The sequence below is a fragment of the Caretta caretta genome, chromosome 1, assembly GCF_965140235.1.
Source record: "Caretta caretta isolate rCarCar2 chromosome 1, rCarCar1.hap1, whole genome shotgun sequence".
In the NCBI taxonomy this organism is placed as follows: domain Eukaryota; kingdom Metazoa; phylum Chordata; order Testudines; family Cheloniidae; genus Caretta; species Caretta caretta.
The window spans coordinates 270,501,155-270,519,229 of record NC_134206.1 but is presented as its reverse complement, the minus strand read 5'-3'; the positions used below and the strand labels follow the sequence as shown (position 1 = coordinate 270,519,229).

The window sequence follows — 18,075 nt, the reverse complement described above, 5'->3', positions numbered from 1 at the left end:
TGCATTCCTACTCATGCACACAGCTGATCAATTCATGGAACTTGTGTTGAGTCTCAGTTTCAGAAAATATTTCCCCACCTCCCTCCGTCAAGAGTTGATGTGTTAAAGTGACAACTGGCAGCAAGACTTCCAAAATGAAGAGAACTGATTTAAAATTCCGGCCTTGTATTTAAGAATTAAGTGTGCTTAAGCATTAAATATGTATTACTGAGAGTCCACTTTAAGAAGAAAATACTGTAAATGCGGGGGCAACATGGAGGGTTGGAATAACGTCATAGTTTGTTGAGAAGAAACTAAAACTGACGTGAGGCAGCGCAGCTAAGCGTCAAAGAGGCCACTGGGGATTGCTGCCTTCCTAATTATGGTTTCTGCTTGTTCTTCTGGAATATTGAGAAAGTATCCAAGAAAATACTGGAAATGGCTTAAACTATGGATTGCTGCAAAGCAGGTACAGTGTGGTATTTCGCTGTTTACATGTGTGAACTGAGCCTAACAACACATCTCTGAAATGGCTAAGGATTATTATTATATAGATGGGCACTTAAGTGATAGAGAGGCAGAACAAGGCAGTTGTCAAAAGTCACACAGCATGTTAATGGCAGAGGTGGGCCAAGAAAATAGAAATCTTGGTGCTCTCATCTCTAGATCATGGTAATATTTTCAATATGTCATGAAGTTTTTCCATATATAGTACATCTTTCAGCCTGTTTTTCTCAGGGCAGCCCTCCCTTTCCTGGAAGCAATTAAGTGCATTCATAAATATTTTCATGCTGAACTGTGGGAAAGAAGCTGTGCGTAGCTTTGACCTCTGGGCAAGGTTAGATTTTAGAACGCATTGTCATTGAAAAATCAACACACCAGCAGAGAAACCCTAGAGACTGACGACATCCTTAGCTGCTTATCGGCTGCTGTGGGAGCAGCCACTGGACATTTTTGAGATTTTTAAACTAGACACTGTTGATATGGAAGTAAATATGATAACTAAAAATAAATTATTTTAAAAATACACTGTAGATATTTGTTCCAAAGTTATGTTTTGCCAGACCCAGCTTGGATTTATATTTAGACAGTTTTGTAGTGCCAAATGATCCGTCATTTTCAGTAACATGGTCACATCCCAGAAGATTTAGCCCACTAATGTAATTATATTAAAACATGCCTGTAATTTTCCATTGCAAATGGCAGATCATGTTCCTCCATTGTGAGTGATGGGTCAGAGGGACAAGAATCATGTTTATTTCAGAAGCTCACCCAGTGGGCTCAATCCTGAGCCCTGTTGTGGATTCTTCCAACAATTCCCATGGCACAAAGGGGCCATTTAGCTGGGACTGAACATCCAAATGGGTAATTCATCAGGGGCAGGGGAGCTCCTTAGGTGATACAAAGCTGGGGGATAGCTGCCCCATGCCACCCCCTTTCAGTTCTGGTGTACAGAGCATGCTAGGAGGAGGAAGGGACATGGCCAGAACACACTGTCCTCTAGCAATCACCAGCTGACCGACGGACCCTTGGAAGCTGCTGAATGTGGAACATATTTCAGAGCAGCCCCAGGGCTGCTCTAAAGTCGGCTGCAGGCTGAACTGGTTCCTGGTTGTGTTCAGGATCAGGGCACCACACGGGCTCTTTTGTGGCTCCCCTCCTCTGCTGTGCCCCGCAAACACAGGGTGCAGCAGAGGCTGGAGTCCAGTACATGAAGTCAGTGCTACACAAATGCCTCCCTCACTAATAAAACGTGCACTGTTCTGTAGCTGAGGGCAGGGGTAAGCAACCTTTCAAACAGCTGAGACAGACATGGTGTTTGATTTTGCCCCCCTTGAAGTCAATGGTAGAGTGACCATATGTCCTGTTTTGCCCGGGACAGTAGCTTTTTTAAGTTCTGTCCCAGACATCCTGATTTTTTTGGCAAAACTGGGTATTTGTTCCCATTTGCTCTTGCCGACTGATCATCGCTGGCAAGCATAAATGGGACAAAATTCCCAGTTTTGCCAAAAAAGGGGGGGAGGAACGTTCGGGGGGCAACCGCAGTGCCAGGGGCCAGGCCTCGGGCTGTCAGCCCAGCCCCCGGTGGCAGGGCTCAGACCAGCCTTGCACCGGGAGCAGGAGGGGCTTAGGCAAGTCCCAGGCAGCGGGGGAGGGACATGGGCTATCAGCTATGGGCAGTGGGGCTCAGACTTCAGCCCCAGCCCCGGGTGGTGGGGCTCAGTCTGTCAACCCCAGCCCTGTGCCAGGGGGTGGGAAGGGGTTGGGCTAGTCCTGAGCAGTGTCCTGTTTTCCTTTTGGGAAATATGGTCACCTGAAGTCAATGGGAGTTTTGCTAATGGCTTCGCTGGGAGCAGGACTGGGCCCACAATGGGGAAGAGCCACAGGACTTTTAATATGACAGTGAGGATAGCAACCAAAGTGGGGGCACAAAGGCACAGACCATTGCTGGGGACCCCCAGGAGCTCCTAAGCATGAAAGTCACTATGGCCACTCTGCCACTCTTTAAGGAATGGGCACTCCTGTCTATGGCCCATCAACACCTTTGGCTTGTGCAGAGGGGATGCAGTCTCATGGACCCATGTTCTCTCGACTCCTTGCATTCACATGCACCAGGAGTGCAGTCGCGGCTGGTGCCTGTTGATGAGGCACAAGGAGAAGGAGGCTCCATGCTGGATTTAAACTGGTGATCGCAAAGGGAAATGTTCTGTAAGCCATTATCAATCTCCTGGGCCACCCAGTCACCTAATACTTACCATTCCAATGGGACGATAGAAGAGAAGCAGCTAAGTTGAGTCGAGAGTAGAAGTGAAAGCACATTGGGTATGATGTCATAGTAATGAGAAAGGAAGGTGAGAGCTGGGAGGGGAAATGAAGGCTGGCAGTAGAAGTAGAAACATCTGTAATCCTGTCAAAAGCCTCGTCCAATCAACAAAGAACCAGAGACTGAAAATATTCAAACCTGCAGAAGAGCTCTGTGTAAGCTCAAAACCATGTCTCACTCACTAACAGAAGCTGGCCAATAAAAGATATTCCCTCACCCACTCTTGGGGACCTTTATATGCATTTTACAGAAATTCTGTGCTATAACTGATGTGTCTGCAAATATTAAGCAAGAAGCAGGCACAGGGGAAAGCTAATTATCTTCCCTAAAACATAAATCCTTCCCTGCCCTCACGGGTAGACTGCCTCAATCACAGGCCCAGATAATACACTGTAAGCAGACATCTCTCTTCCCCACAGCAGATTCTGCCTCTCCAGCCATTCTAATTCGTTTTAGAGATTTAAGCAGGTTGTTTACTGAAGACTTAAAATGCTGTACCAATACTATGTAAATATAGTCATTAGTTACTGGACACACTTAATGAAATGTTGCGCTTTTCCTTAAGCATAAAAAGGGATTTTGAAGAGTAAAAGAGATCTAACCATCAGCCTCACCTGCTCTGAAGCCCTCCTCTGCAGGTGCTGTCAAGCCACTCAGTGGCATAGTTGTCTCCAGACTAACTAATAAGAAAAGGAGGACTTGTGGCACCTTAGAGACTAACAAATTTATCTGAGCATAAGCTTTTGTGAGCTACAGCTCACTTCATCGGATGCATTCAGTTAGTCTCTAAGGTGCCACAAGTCTTCCTTTTGTTTTTGCAGATACAGATTAACACAGCTGCTACTCTGAAGACTAACTAATGAGACTACAGGTTTCAGAGGAACAGCCGTGTTAGTCTGTATTCGCAAAAAGAAAAGGAGTACTTGTGGCACCTTAGAGACTAACCAATTTATTTGAGCATGAGCTTTCGTGAGCTCACGAAAGCTCATGCTCAAATAAATTGGTTAGTCTCTAAGGTGCCACAAGTACTCCTTTTCTTAATGAGACTACAAGGGCTGGTTTGATTGTCATTTGCAATAGGGCACCATTTACTGTGGCCAAAGCCCTCGAGCCACTACGAACACAGCAATCTGCACTGTGTTTAACTTAGTCCCTGTGCATAAACTAGGCCAGTTCATTCTATGTTGATCTGTGGGTGGAGGTAGTCTCTGCACATACATCTCTCCTGCCCCCGCAGAAGAGAAAGGTTCAGTAGCCTCTGTGGCTCTGTTGGTCCCTGTTCCTGACCATATGGTCAGCTCTGTGCAGGAAGGGGGCTGTGCAAAGGGAAGTATATAATTTCCTCATCAATGCTCAGAGAATCTGCAGAAAATCTAATATAGTTTGAGGCTCTGTTACATTTCCGTTGGAGCCGGAATGGGGTTTCATGGGCAAGAGAGCCAGAAGGGTGAAGAGAGTTGGTGTGGAGTCCCCATATTTCTGTACGGATCTTCCCCCACTCAAAGATCCATGCAGATCTCCCTGCGTTCCAGAAGCTAAAACTCTTACTTCTTCCAGGGTGAGGCAAACCCAGTCTCATGAGAGTAGACCTACTCCAGTCCTCTATGTTTTTCCATTGGGGAAGAACTGGAAGGAGAGAAATCAGTGCCACTGTGAGATAATTAACCCTTTGGTTTCTGATTAACAGAGTACACCCAGGATGTGTATATCTAACGGAGTAGGTGTTACCTATAGAGTAAAAAGAAAAGGAGTACTTGTGGCACCTTAGAGACTAACCAATTTATTTGAGCATAAGCTTTTGTGAGCTACAGCTCACTTCATCGGATGCACCGATGTAGCTCACGAAAGCTTATGCTCAAATAAATTGGTTGGTCTCTAAGGTGCCACAAGTACTCCTTTTCTTTTTGCGAATACAGACTAACACGGCTGTTACTCTGAAACCTATAGAGTAGTTCACCGCCTGTGCCTTCTGGCCATTCCTTTTCAGTACCTGTGAATGATTTTACTTTTGTTTTGTTAGCTGTAGGCCTTTTTTGTTTGGTTTTAATTTCCCACAGCATCTTCCCTTTTCAGTTTCAAATGAGAGCTGGAGGGACAATGGGTTAGCGTGATTTGGATCATCACTGGCCTGGTATTCATGTGTAGCCACTCTCCAACTCAGGCTATTGCTTTTCTGTGATTACCAGATTCTGGCCAAGTCTAAACGACATTAAGGATGAAATAACCCCTGTGCAGAGGGCCTACATTTGAGACCCCTCAAAATAGGACAAAAATGTGAATTACATAGTACTTAGGCCTTGTGCTGATTCTTTGCACAAGGGCTGAATTTCACCAAAGATGAATTTCATCCGATGAAGTGAGCTGTAGCTCACGAAAGCTTATGCTCAAATAAATTTGTTAGTCTCTAAGGTGTCACAAGTCCTCCTTTTCTTTTTGCGAATACAGACTAACACGGCTGCTACTCTGAAACCAAAGAGAATAAAATTCTGCTGTACAATGGCTTTCTTTTTTCCTTGCATTGCGGGTGTCAGAACAATATTACTAGAGATGTAAATGGGAGTGAAAGATGAGGCTTTTGAAATCATATCATATTTATTACATACATGAGATATAAAAACAAATTACCAAAATAGCATCATTTTTGTGAGTCAACACGACCCTGAAAGAGAAATACATTTGTGAAGCAGATTGGCAGACTTGAATTTTTTTATGGCATTGCAGTTCCTCCTCTTTTTTCCCCTCATGCTCATAAACAGAATACACTTTATGTACTGAAGTTTAAAGATGGGTTACAGAAAAGGTATAATCTAGTGTTGGAAATGGCAATAACTGTGATATGTCCCATAAATTGCTGTTAAAATGGAAAATGGTCATATATACCGTAAATAAAAACACAGGGGAAAACAAATGTAATGTTCAGTTTTAAATACTAACATTGACAATAAAATAAGCTCTAGATCTGCCATGAATTACGGGGCTGTGATATGTGAAACAGAGTTCTTTTCACTTAAAAAGTCCATCTCTTTGTCCGCAGGCAGAGTTCTTATCCTCTGGCAATTGCATTCTTGCTTCTTAGTCTCTTGTTCTCTATGCTGTTTGTGAAGTCTCATTATAGTCTATACCCATCGGGTTCAAACTCTGGTCTGAAATTGGGACTTCAGTGCAAGTACATTATCTTTCAGATTGCATCCTTGGATTCTCTGAGCGGTCAGTGCCAAGACCAAAGAGGACTATTCCCTTTATACCATTAACATTGTCCACATTTAGGGGTCTTCTGGAGTGCTTCTGTTTCAATAGGTTGTTTGTAGGCCACCTTCACCCCTTTTTCTCTCCAACAACATTAAACTTGCCACACCATGAAGCGGCAGGTAGTAAAGTGCTTTATACAATGACATATTTACATTTGGATAGGATCAGTTTTAACACTTTGTGGACAAAACTTCACATACGCTGCACCTCTTTAGTAAAATAACATTGCTGACAAAGGGCTGGATTCGGCTCTTAGTTATTCTGGTGTAAACACAGAGTCATTCCATTGACTTCGACAGGTTCACACTGGTGTAAGTGAAAAAACAATTTGGCCCTAAATTAAATCCTACACATTCCTTTAAAAGCATGCACAACTGTTTTTGATGATGGCACATCCTCATCAGACCTTGTGCTACTACAGAGTAACTGCAAATGACATGTTGCCAACAGAGCTCTCCCACTGATACAAACAATATTTCCAGTTCTATAGAAAGCTGTTATAAGTAGTGGGCCAAAGTCTGATCTTAGGGTCTGGCTATACTGCAATCATGGGATGTGACCACAGCTTGAGTTGATGTACCCAAGCTAGCTTTAATCTCGCTAGCTCAAGTACTGGAGTAGTGACACCACGGCAGGGCAGGCTTCAGTGTCGTTAGCCCTGCAAATCCAGGGTTGCAGACAGGTTTGTGCAGCATGAGCTGCTGTAGCTTCACTGCTCCAGGATCCGAGCTGTGGGGATTAGAGTTAGCTGTGTACTTTGGCCTGAGCGGCAATCACTCCCAATGATAAGCTATTACCAGCAGGACAGTGGGGTGGGAGGAGGTATTGTTTCATGGTCTCTGTGTGTATATAAAGTCTGCTGCAGTTTCCACGGTATACATCTGATGAAGTGAGCTGTAGCTCACGAAAGCTCATGCTCAAATAAATTGGTTAGTCTCTAAGGTGCCACAAGTACTCCTTTTCTTTTTGCGAATACAGACTAACACGGCTGTTCCTCTGAAACTCCCAATGACTGCAGTCAAGACTCAGTCATAGTATAGCAGTGTAAATACAGGGAACGCCCTCAACTTCACTGAAGATAGTCAGGATTTACACTGGTGTGACTGGCAGCAATTTTTTGTCCATCCTCTTTAGTTTGTGGGCATGATTTTCCTCTCATTTATGCCAATTTTATAGTGGTGTAACTTCACTGACTTCAGTGGAGTTACTCCACAATTACACTAGGGTATGTGAGATGAGAATCAGACCCTACATTTTTTTGAATGTAACATTGGCTCATATGCGCACCCTTCCAAAGCAGTTCCAGGAGAGTACACCAACACTGACCTGGAAGGCTTAAACGAGACAGAGCCTATGAATCGGAACACCACTCTACAAATTTGGGCACTATTTTCTTACATTCCAGTTTTCATTTCAGAGGTCTTCTGTCTGTGAAGTTTGCATTTTGTGCATAAAGAAATGCCCTACCTGTTTGTGCACTTCTAGTTGCAGTCTCTTTTTAAAATCTCCAAGACTTTTCTTCCAAGAGCTGATTTCCACTGGTGTACAAAACTTTTCATATTGACTATCAGTCTCCCAGTCCGTACTTCCTCATGCCCTGCCACAAGGTATTCCAAGCCTGCAAATCATCAAAGTGGTCAGGGTTTGTATGGCAGAATGCTTAAAAAGATATCTACACTGAAAGTTAATATAAGTAGCTATTCTGAAGAAAAAACCCCTACATTTGTGTAGAAATACTGTATATAGAGAGAGATGCATCAAAGTCAGCCCTGTGCCCCAACTGACAGTGAGATCTGCATGAGATGCTGTTGTCAAGCTCTGAATCTGGTGGTGACTCACACTATATAGGCAAGTGGCATGTGGGAAGAGCTGTGGAGATAGAGGAGGTGCTGGGTAAAAGGTGCTCATTTTCATACCCTCTCTTTATAGACTTAATAGAAGTTGCTGGGTTAAATTCACTCCTGCGCAGCCAGCATAAGGTTTAGGCATTACTCAAACCCCACTTAAATTCTCAAATTAGGGCATATGTGGGACATAAATGATCCACAGGCTTCATGTTGACCTTCTTCTGCACAGGGGCAGATTTCATTCCTGTTGAGCCCCAGTTGTCCATGCAAAGCTGGCACGGCATGTGTACAACTTGTCTAATGTGTGTGTGTGTATACATGTCATAAAGGTGGCATTAAAGGGGAAAATCAGGTAAATATTTCCATGCCACTATTTTTAGCTCTACAGCTAAAGGTGAATTAAGGCTCATAATTTAAACAGATTAGAATAGTGTAGCCTAGCAAAGCAGTTATTCTCACCAATAATGAATGAATTTATCTATCAGGTTTTAGATATTTAAAAATACAGGATCTGCTGCAGATCAGTAAGGCAAGTTCCATATGTATTCCTCTCCTGTCATGGACATCCACAGCTGCAGGTTAAATGCCTTTAGGAACCCAATTAGCTATGAGATACTCCAAATGAGGCAATGGGGCTAGTAGAAGAACTGGAATGAGCACCTGGAGGGTGCCTGAGGGCTTGCATTCAAACCAAAACGTGCTTCATTAAATTCTGCCTCACCCAGACATTTCAGAGATATGTTAGCAGCGTCCTTCAAAAATCTTGCCTGAATTCTAGATGCTTCCAAAATCCAGTGAAACGCAGTGACATAGAATCCTGGTACATGGCTCCATCACATGCTTTTGATGTCACAGGCCTGATTCTGAACTCACCTGATTTTACACAGGTGTAACTCTGTTCACTGCAGTGGAATTGCTTAATTTATACCAGATTACTGGCTCTGGCATTGATTCAGGAAGGTGCTTAAGCACGTGCCAGACTTTAAACACGGGAGCAGTCCCATTGAAGTCAATGCGGTGACTCACATGCTTCAAGCTAGGCACATGCTTTCTGAATACCTTGTTGAGTCAGGGCCAGTGGGGGCAGAATGAGGCCCTAGCTGTTTCATATAAGGCTGCAAGTTATGTGAAGAAACACTGGGCCAGATCCTGAGGGCACACAGGAATCTAAAAGCTGTCCTAGCCGGGTAGCTGAGGATTCTCCTGGAGTCAGGGGATGGTGATGATTATTCCTATTTATATTATGATAGCACCCACAGGCCCCAGCCAAGCTCAGGACCCCATTGTGCTAGGGGCTGTACAACACAGAGTAATGGACAGCTACAGCTAGTGTAAAGATGGCATAGTGGGCTCTGCACTAGACTCTCCTGGCTCCCCCAACCATCGTAGGGAGTGTTCCAAAGGTAGAATGTCAGGGGTGTGGCTGCTCTAACTTGTCCCAGCCAGCCTCAAGATCTGGACAAGAGAAAGCTGGCTTAGAGCCATCTTTGCCACCTATAACTCCCTAGGCACAGCTGCGGATTTAGCCCAATGTAGATAGTGTTATTTTTAACAGGCGAAGACCATTTTAAAAGTATCAACTCCACAAGTAAAGAGGACACATATATTTATATAATTTGATACAATTTACTATCTGTTACATCTGAGTTTTTGGGCAAACGCAGTCATCTTTCTGTAAGGTAAACACAGGATACATATCACAGTATGGCTATTTGCAGAGCACTCACTATGGCTGTATCAACATTTCTGTTAGAAACATCATTTTTCAAAGGATCATAAAATCTCTCTAGAGGAGGCAGCTTGGTATGACGCTCCGAGTATGGGAGCAAGTTTTTTTTATTTAGCAGTTGATGTTGTAGACTTGCTTTTTTTAAATACAAAAATAAAACGAAAACACTTCCTTAGATGTCTCATTCTGTTCTTCAAGGTTGTGAATTTCATCTCAAATTCCTTGCTTTTAGTTGTGAGGAACTCTCTGTTATTTTCCTATGTTTGGCAGTGCTGCAATTAGGAAGTGGAGTCTGCTTCCTTGAAGGTGATTGAGACACTTAAATCTTCTGTGTTTACTGTCTTCTTAGTTCACTTGTGTGTGTGTGTTGGAAATATTCCTTGTAGGAACTCAGCTAGCTTATCATCTGAGCACCAGGGTGGTGCGATTTGATGAGTGTTTTTAGATTTTCTGGCTGGAAACTCTAAGATCCAAGCTGCTGCTCCGTATTGCTGGGACAGAATGAAAACATGATATTTTTACACTATTTTTCTCTCTTTCTACTTTGATCTCTTTCATGTTTTAGGAGATGTTGTTATCTGAAAAGTTATGTGTGAGGAAATCATTTCATGTCTGCTTTGACTTTTTTGTCCTGCTGTTCGTGGTTTTTATTGATCTGAAGGTTATAGTTCCTACGCTAAGAGAAGAGTAAATGGGTCATTTAACTTACAAATGCAATACTGCCAACTGGCCAAAAATTAAATTTCAGATTCTTTTTTACTTGCCTGCTAGTTTGTGGGTGTGAACAGTGCATTTGGTTCATGCTTTCAAGTTTTTCTTCATGACCAGGAGAGCTAGAAACTTACTATTTTTAAAATGAAAGCTGAGATTCTTTTGCAATCACAGGACTCCAGGAGCTGGGGCATTAAGAAAAACATCAGCTATCACAAGACTACAAATAAAAGCCTTGATCCAGTGATGAGCTCCATGGAAGCAGATCCCTGAGCCTGCAGCAGAGCTTTGTGTTGGTACAGGGTCTTCTCATGCTATCTCATTGAAGAATCAGGGCCTTAGATCCTTTTCCTGCTTAGGGAATATTTGTAAGTATATCACTATTTCCTTAAATTTATTCATTACTTGAACTCATTCAATTAATTTTAAAAAGTGTTTTTACAGTATGGATGGATTGCAAACAATTCACCCAATATTGGATGGTTTGTCGTTGTGTAACTCCAGATTTACACTTGCATAAAACTGGAGTAGGACAGTGGTGGATCACGGCCACAAAACTGAAAATCTGAGCTATGTTGCTTGTGATTGGCCACATAAGTCATAGAATTAGCTCTGTTCCATGATTGGAAGTATATACAAATACGTGTGTGTGCAAAATTAAAGCGCAGTTTCCATGGGCGTACACTCATTTTGCTTTTCACAAACATTTTTGATAGGAAAATTTTCAAATGCTCCCATAAAGATGAACACAAAAGGGGCACAAGCGTAGCTGAAGTGAATGTGCTATCAGAGATGACAGAGGTATTTGTCTAATGGTTCTCCCTGACAGACCACATCCCCAGAGTGAGCAGATGTTTCTCAGTTCTTATTTCAGCATGCAGCAATTTAATTGCTACTAAGCTTCACCTATTGAAAACTAACATAGGTAAGAGCAATTTGCACATTTACATAAATTTACAATTGATGTGTACCAAATGCAGGTTTTTGAATACTTGCCCCAGAGAACGCATCTCCGACTCTTCTTAGATGTCTGAGTAGCAGCTATATTAATTCACTCTGTGTTTGGCCTTTAATTTGGTGAAATACAGAGCTAGATTCTCTGCTGGTATGAATTAGTAACGTTTCACTGAAGTCAATAGATTTTCACTGTTTTACACCAGTTGAGTATCTGAACTATAATATTCTTTGTTCTTCAACCCTAATGGAGTTTCTTCAGCTTTATACCAGTAGAGCTGAGATCAGAAAATCGCCTTTCCTGTTTGCCTTTGCTTTGCACATGGAAACATTAAGAACCTGTATCTCTTGCATTAAAATGTTTATGGATTTTTGCGACGATCCAAGGTCTTATGTGCTTAAATAATAAACTTAAGCATAGGGATGCTGATTCACCCTATCCCCTCTACCATGAGAAGTATATTAGAAAGAATTCCTAAGTACATCTCTCCCACCTTCTGTCTACTAGGTTCGAGGCCAAACACTGAGCAATATTTCTAACGACGACACAAGATTGCAAAAATCTCCACAAGGTAACCTTTTTGAGTGATCTGATGTCTTACAGTAATAATCTTGCAGATGACCTTCTTCTCACTTAGTGAAAAATCTTCCTATTGCTAAATCTTCCTATTGTAAAGGAATCCTCAGTATTGGAATCTGCATTTTGTTCAGGTAACCCCTAAAATTATATGCAAACATTGTAAAAAGAAAATGTTTCCCTTAAATTAGTTACTAGCTGATCGCTTGTCTTGAATAGTAAAAAAGATAGTTTAGGTGGATTTTAGTTTCTCTCTACTGAAAAATTCTGCCTCTGAATTTCTTGATTCCTGTGATGATCAATGCACTGTTTTATCAGCATTGATTACATTTCATTTGAAACCTAAACAGCTGTTCACTGAAAGAAGATGAGCAAAGATGATGAAGCTAAAGCTTCCCACTCACCCCCAAAAGAAAGAGCTTCTTCCATGTCATTTTAGCCTAAATTAATTCAACACTACTTTTGAAGAAGACATTCTAGGTGTGCGCTCCTTTGAGAGAAAGCTATAACAGCAGAACAGTAATTTGACCAGATCTAGAACTGAAAACTTGAACATGTTATTATGGATCTAAAGCAAAATTAGATTTGAAAAGAACTCTATCTTGTAGGTGCCTGGCTCAACATGCAGCTGCTTTCAGTAGTGAGAGCAGTGAGTGACTGGTGGATTAGCTATGTAAATTGGGACTTCATGTACTACTGTAATTCTCCTTTACAAATAGCAGTTTCACACTTCACAACATGTGAAGTGAATAAGGATTTTCTATACCAAATAAAAGTATTCCACTGAGACTGCTCTTGGGGTTTAAATGATGGAGTAAAATCCAGTGTCTTAGTGCAGGACTATAAATTAAATGCACTGGAGGATGGGGTGGAGGAACGAGGAAGAAATCAGTATAAACTTGATGGGGACATACTTTTCACAGAGTAAAAGCCATATACCTACCAGGATTAAGAATTGGACAGGTGCAGCCTCTGTTAGTCCAGGATTCCGGATAGAGAGTTCGCTTTCCTCGCAGAATCTTAAACTTTGTTGATTTCAATACTTTCTTGATCTTCACGTTTACTTCTGCATGGGAGCCTTTGTCGTGGGCTGATAAAATCTTTGCTTTCACCACTGGGAGGGCACAATTTCAAAAGCAGCAATAGATAAAATGGTCACACCCACCTCTCTTTCTACTGCAGTGTTGAGTAACACAGCTAAAGTGACTCTACACTGCAGAATTAGCCTGAGAGTTTACATATTTAGGCTGAGACTGTGTGGGTTTGTCTCCACTGCAGTCGCAGGGTGTGATTGCAGCTCAGACCTAAACTAGCTTTAATTTAGCTAGCATGGATAGCTGTAGCAGTGAAGCTGCAGCTGCATGGGCTTCAGCTGCGGCTGAACAAGATCCCTCAGCAGTTCTCGCAGGCTAGTCCTCACCAAAGCGAGTGTTGCCTTAATTTCACTGCTCCAGGACTTGAGCTAGCTAGATTAAAGCTTGCTCAGGTGTGTGCACTTGAGCTGCAATCACACCCTGTGACTGTAGTGTAGCCGTACCCTGCAAGTCGTACTGTCAGACTAGTGACACGCAGAAATCAATACTTTGCAGTTGCTGGACAGAACGCTGGGTTAGTTTTATTTGAACAGTAACTGTGCCAGATGCCCGCCCATCCTAAAGACCAGGGGGTAAGGAGATGCTCAGTGGCCTGACTTTCGAAATGCTCCCATGGAGGTCAGTGGGAACTGCTGCTTTTTCTGCACTTTTGTTCAGCTTCAATATACTTTTAGAAACCAAACTTTAGGCTCCTGCTTTTGCAAACCTTGGTCGAGGCACACGAAGTAGAATGACAGGTGTCTGAACAGCACCCCACCCCAACAATCCTGCTCATCTCTAGCTACCAACGCTCCTGCACATGTCCGAGTAATGAAACTAAAACAGGAGGGCCACTGCCCGCTGGCGTTTGGGCTTGCCGATGCCCAGAGTCACCCCCACTTTCTTCTCACAGCAGATCTTTTCTCCTCTTACACTGGGGAGCCGGGAGGCTGGGATGGATGTGTGCCAGCCGTACAATGCAGAGCAGTGTCTCCATACCTGTGAACCGGTTTCTCTTTCTGCACTTTGTGTTGTGAACAAAACCTGCTGGGTATATCTCTGCAGGCTCTGGAGGTGTGATTCCCAGCTTGGGTAGACATACCCGCACTACCTCTGATTGAGCTAGCGCACTAAAAATAGCAGTGTAGTCATGGTTGTGCAGGTGGGGGGTTGAGCTGGCTGCCTGAGTACACTCCTAGGGTCTCAGTCAGGATGGCACTTGGGCAGCTCGCCCATCCTGTTGCCCACACAGCCGTGGCTACACATACACTGCTATTTTCAGTGAACTAAGATTGATCAAAGCTAGCTCATGTACATCTACCCGAGCTGAAAATTACACCTACAGCTGCAGTGTGGACATACCCGTACAGTCCTGCTGCTATGCTACGCAGGCTGCTGCAGAAATGACCTCTAGGAGAGCCGTGATGCCGGGGATGGTATTTAACAGCTTCTTATGATGTTGCTTTATTTAGAGACCATATTAAAAAATATAAGAAGATCCCCCTTCTACACTGCAGCCCCTCACTTCACGCTTATGATGAACCCTACAATTCAGCTGTTGTCTCTGTAATTTAGCTGACACCCTGCAACACTGAGTAATGAAAGGGTGGGAGGCCTGAGTGCACTTCAGATAAGATTTATGAAGTTGTTTTTTTGCTTTTATTTCTTATCTTTGGCTAGATTAAACACTGTCACTATCGCAGTCAGGAAGCAAAGCAAAGCAGAGATGGATTTTTTTCTAATACCGCTAAGCCAGGGCCATATTTCAGTGACATGCGGCCCCTTGAACTTTTCTTTGTGGGTCACTGCGCAGTCTGTAATGGCATGGATTATCTCTCAATGCATTTTAAACTCTAGCACGGGACAGAGCAGGTGCAAAAAAGTTTGAAAGCTCATGAAATGAAGGGAGTGTTATACAAAGAATTCCTTCCCCTGCACGGTATAAAGGAGACAGTTCACTGGTATTCAGCTGCACGGCTCACCATAGACAACGTTTTCTCCTTACTCCTTTAAGTCTCAATAACAAATGCTCTTGTTGACAGGGTGCCAGTCCTTAGGAGTGAATGCTTAAGGGTTGGCAGAAGAGTCTTCTCAGTGAATGGTCTGTGCCCATGGAAATCACTCCCTCTTGTGAGTTATCAGAGCTCAGAGCTGGTGGCCTCTAAGCAATGGTGCAGGGTGGACCTTTTGGACAAGGTCTTCCTTTTAGTATTGGTCCTTCAGCCAAGGGGATTTTCTAGTGGTTAGTGGGTGGATAATAGAGTAGGACACTTGATTATGCTTGGCCGTTATGCACAGTGTATATATGAGGGTGTGTGTGTGTGTGTGTGTGTGTGTTTATAATTATATATTTTGTGCATTGCCTATATACTGTGGCAACTTGCATCAAATAAAGCTCCTGTCCTGTGTTTCTTGTGCACCCAGTCCTCCCACTGAAAATCAAGACATGCCGGGTAGAGTTCCAAATTTGTAAATAAACAAGTAATTTTCTCTATAATTGCTCCTTGAAAATTATCTTGGGCATAATCAGAACACAGGCAAACTGGGTGTCTGCCAAGTGATGTGCCCAGTGAGTGTTCATGGGAATCCACCTCTGATACTTGGCTTTTCCTGTAAGTTGCAATAAGAGAGGTAAATTTTATGACATCCTTTCTTCAGCTTTTGCTGTTTTAATTCATTTTATGGGCTAAGCACCAGCTATGCTGTTCTTACAGTCTTACACAGACTCCTCAAACTGCCCATTATGTGCCAACAATAACCCAACCCAACAAGAATATGTAACTCACCATATGTGTATTTCATTCCACAGAAGACCTTGGGATTCCCTAAAACTTGTTCTTTGCATTCACATTTACCTGTGGAAACAAACCAAACCAAACGTGTCTCATGGATGGTACTCCAAAGATTGAAACGTACAGCAAAGGGAGGGGATGGACTGGACCAAGGGGTGACTAATGGGATATAGAGCCTTTCACTCCAGTACTGCTCGTTTAGATCAGCCTGAGTGGGTAGAGACAGGGACTGGGGTGAAATCCTTGCCTCATTGAAGTTAGGGAGAGTTCTGCTATTAACTTTGCTGTGGCCTGGATTTCATCCCTTGTCCTTCTCTCACACTAGCCTTACATGGTGTAACTCCATTGACCTCCCTTGAATGACTTTGCTTCACAGTTGAATAAGTGAGAGGAGAATCAGGCCAACAAAGTCATTACCCAATGACTGCCTCTTCAGTGGTTTTTGTGAGAGGATTTTGAGGGCTCCATCACTTCCCAGCAGACATGAGGCACATCTTAAAAGAACAACTCACCACCACCATTTGCAGCCTTGCATAGGGAGTGAAAACGCAAAGGCTGCAGGCATTGGTAACCAAGCGCCAGACCCAGGCAGACCGCATGGGCAAATGGTTACTTGTATTTTCATTAACACAACTCTGCCCATAACAAGGTTTGAAAACACCCACAGAACACCAGGCGAGATATAACTGAGCATCCGTTTCCCTAGCACATGCCCATCTCCCCAGTTTTGAAAAGCACTCATTTGATGGACGCACAAGCTCGTCTTTCAGAACATCCAAGCTACCTTTAATTAGATGTCAAGTTTATTTATTTTAAAATTGGAATCTTCCAACTTTTACCTTTTAATAATATAAACTCTCCAACCTCCCACCGGCCCTGGCTCTGTGCCACACAAGGATTTCCCTGCACCAAAGGAATGCTCAGTTGGGGAGATCCACCAGCTATTCACCCCATTCGTGCCATAGGAGTGAGGCAAGGAGTCCTGAGCCCAAGGACTTCCCAGTATAGCTCGCTCCTCTGCAGTACAGTCTTATAGTGCTGCCATTTGTTTGCCAGGGTTTTCATTTTAAGCCCCTGAACCAGCAATGCACTTAAGCAGGAGCTTAATTTTGTGCCTGTGTGTAGTACCACGTTGACATCAACTACACTTGATCACATGCTCAAAGTTAAGCATAGCGCTTAATTATTTTTCTTGGTCAAGGCCCAACCCCCTATCTTCAGGAGGTCAGCTGAAAATTGGGTTTCAGGAGGTCAGCTAGAAAACTGAGCTCCAGGTTCAGAAGATCTTAGCCTAAGAGGAAGTAGTTTTTGCATAAAATCTGATGGGAGGGGAAAAAATACCACCTTTCTATTTTGAATTACAGTATAAAAATAAGAAGTGAGTCTTTTCTGATTCTATCTTTGCATTTGTACCAGTCAAAATTTGCTTAAAATAAAATGTTGCAGATGGTTATTCTGTATTTGGCTGATTAATTGCTATTGTGCTCTTGAAATAAAAAAAATTATTTAAAAGTCTCATGGACAGACACTAGGGTTTTTTCTCCCCACTTAATGTGTCCTCAGAATTTTTATCATGCAATTCAGTGCACATGCAGAAAGTGGCACTTGCACTAACTTGATAAGATAGAATGACTTTAGGAAGAAGGTGTATTGTCAATCTGCAAAACACAAAGGCCCAAGTTGTGGAAACCTTCTGCTGGTGAATGCTTACTCACACAAGTAGGTGCACTGAAGTCATTAAGACTAGTTATGTGAATAAGTGCTCACAGGCAGAGGAGATGCACAATCAGGCCACACTGCCTACTAATTTTCATATGGTCCAGCAATGTTTCACAACACTTTTTAGGAGGACAAGTAGAAAATAACTTCTCCAGTTGAAATCATAGCTGGACTATGAGGTAGTCTGTAACCATGTCATCAACCACAACAGCTTCCAAACTTCATATGATAGTCTGAGAAAATTATTGTGTTGTCACTCTTGTTTTAGAAACTCCCTAATTACATATCTAATTCATCTGGGCAATATCATATTCTTCAAATAACTTTATCATCAATTTACCCAACAGAATATAACAGCTCTGGGAAAATATCACATAAAGGAGTTATTAAAAACAAAGTAAAAGAAAAGAGCATTTAAAAGTATTCTGATGTAAATGTGCAAAAGCCCGAGAATTCAGAGCTCAGGATGAAAACCCAGGCAGATACTCAAACTATCAACCCCTACACAAGCTATCAGCCCCTACACACAGATTTTAAGATGGGACTGTCTGCCTAGACTTTAGATATCCTTGTGTATGTGGGTCGAAGTCAGTCTTTCAATGTTCCTTAGGCTTTTTTTTT

At 42.7% G+C, this 18,075-nt stretch overlaps 1 protein-coding gene and 1 long non-coding RNA gene across 3 annotated transcripts in view; one reads left to right on the top strand and one right to left on the bottom strand.

Moving 5' to 3' along the window:
- Positions 1 to 5,376: 5,376 nt before the first annotated feature.
- NTN4 (netrin 4) overlaps positions 5,377 to 18,075 on the bottom strand; it is a 95,253-nt gene continuing 82,554 nt past the window's right edge. The window contains exons 8-11 of one of the 2 annotated variants that reach the window (XM_048835529.2): positions 15,730 to 15,798; positions 12,814 to 12,984; positions 7,520 to 7,670; positions 5,377 to 6,358 (exon numbers count right to left, since the gene is read on the bottom strand). In XM_048835529.2, coding sequence (XP_048691486.1) covers positions 7,534 to 7,670; positions 12,814 to 12,984; positions 15,730 to 15,798 — 377 coding nt within the window. In that variant the 3' untranslated portion in view covers positions 5,377 to 6,358; positions 7,520 to 7,533. Of the gene's footprint in view, positions 7,671 to 12,813; positions 12,985 to 15,729; positions 15,799 to 18,075 lie in introns of both variants that reach the window. The other variant, XM_048835528.2, reaches the window with a different exon arrangement.
- LOC142070560 (uncharacterized) overlaps positions 10,426 to 18,075 on the top strand; it is a 38,184-nt gene continuing 30,534 nt past the window's right edge. The window contains exons 1-2 of the long non-coding RNA XR_012666422.1: positions 10,426 to 10,707; positions 11,802 to 11,865. This is a non-coding gene — a long non-coding RNA (uncharacterized LOC142070560). The remainder of the gene's footprint in view (positions 10,708 to 11,801; positions 11,866 to 18,075) is intronic.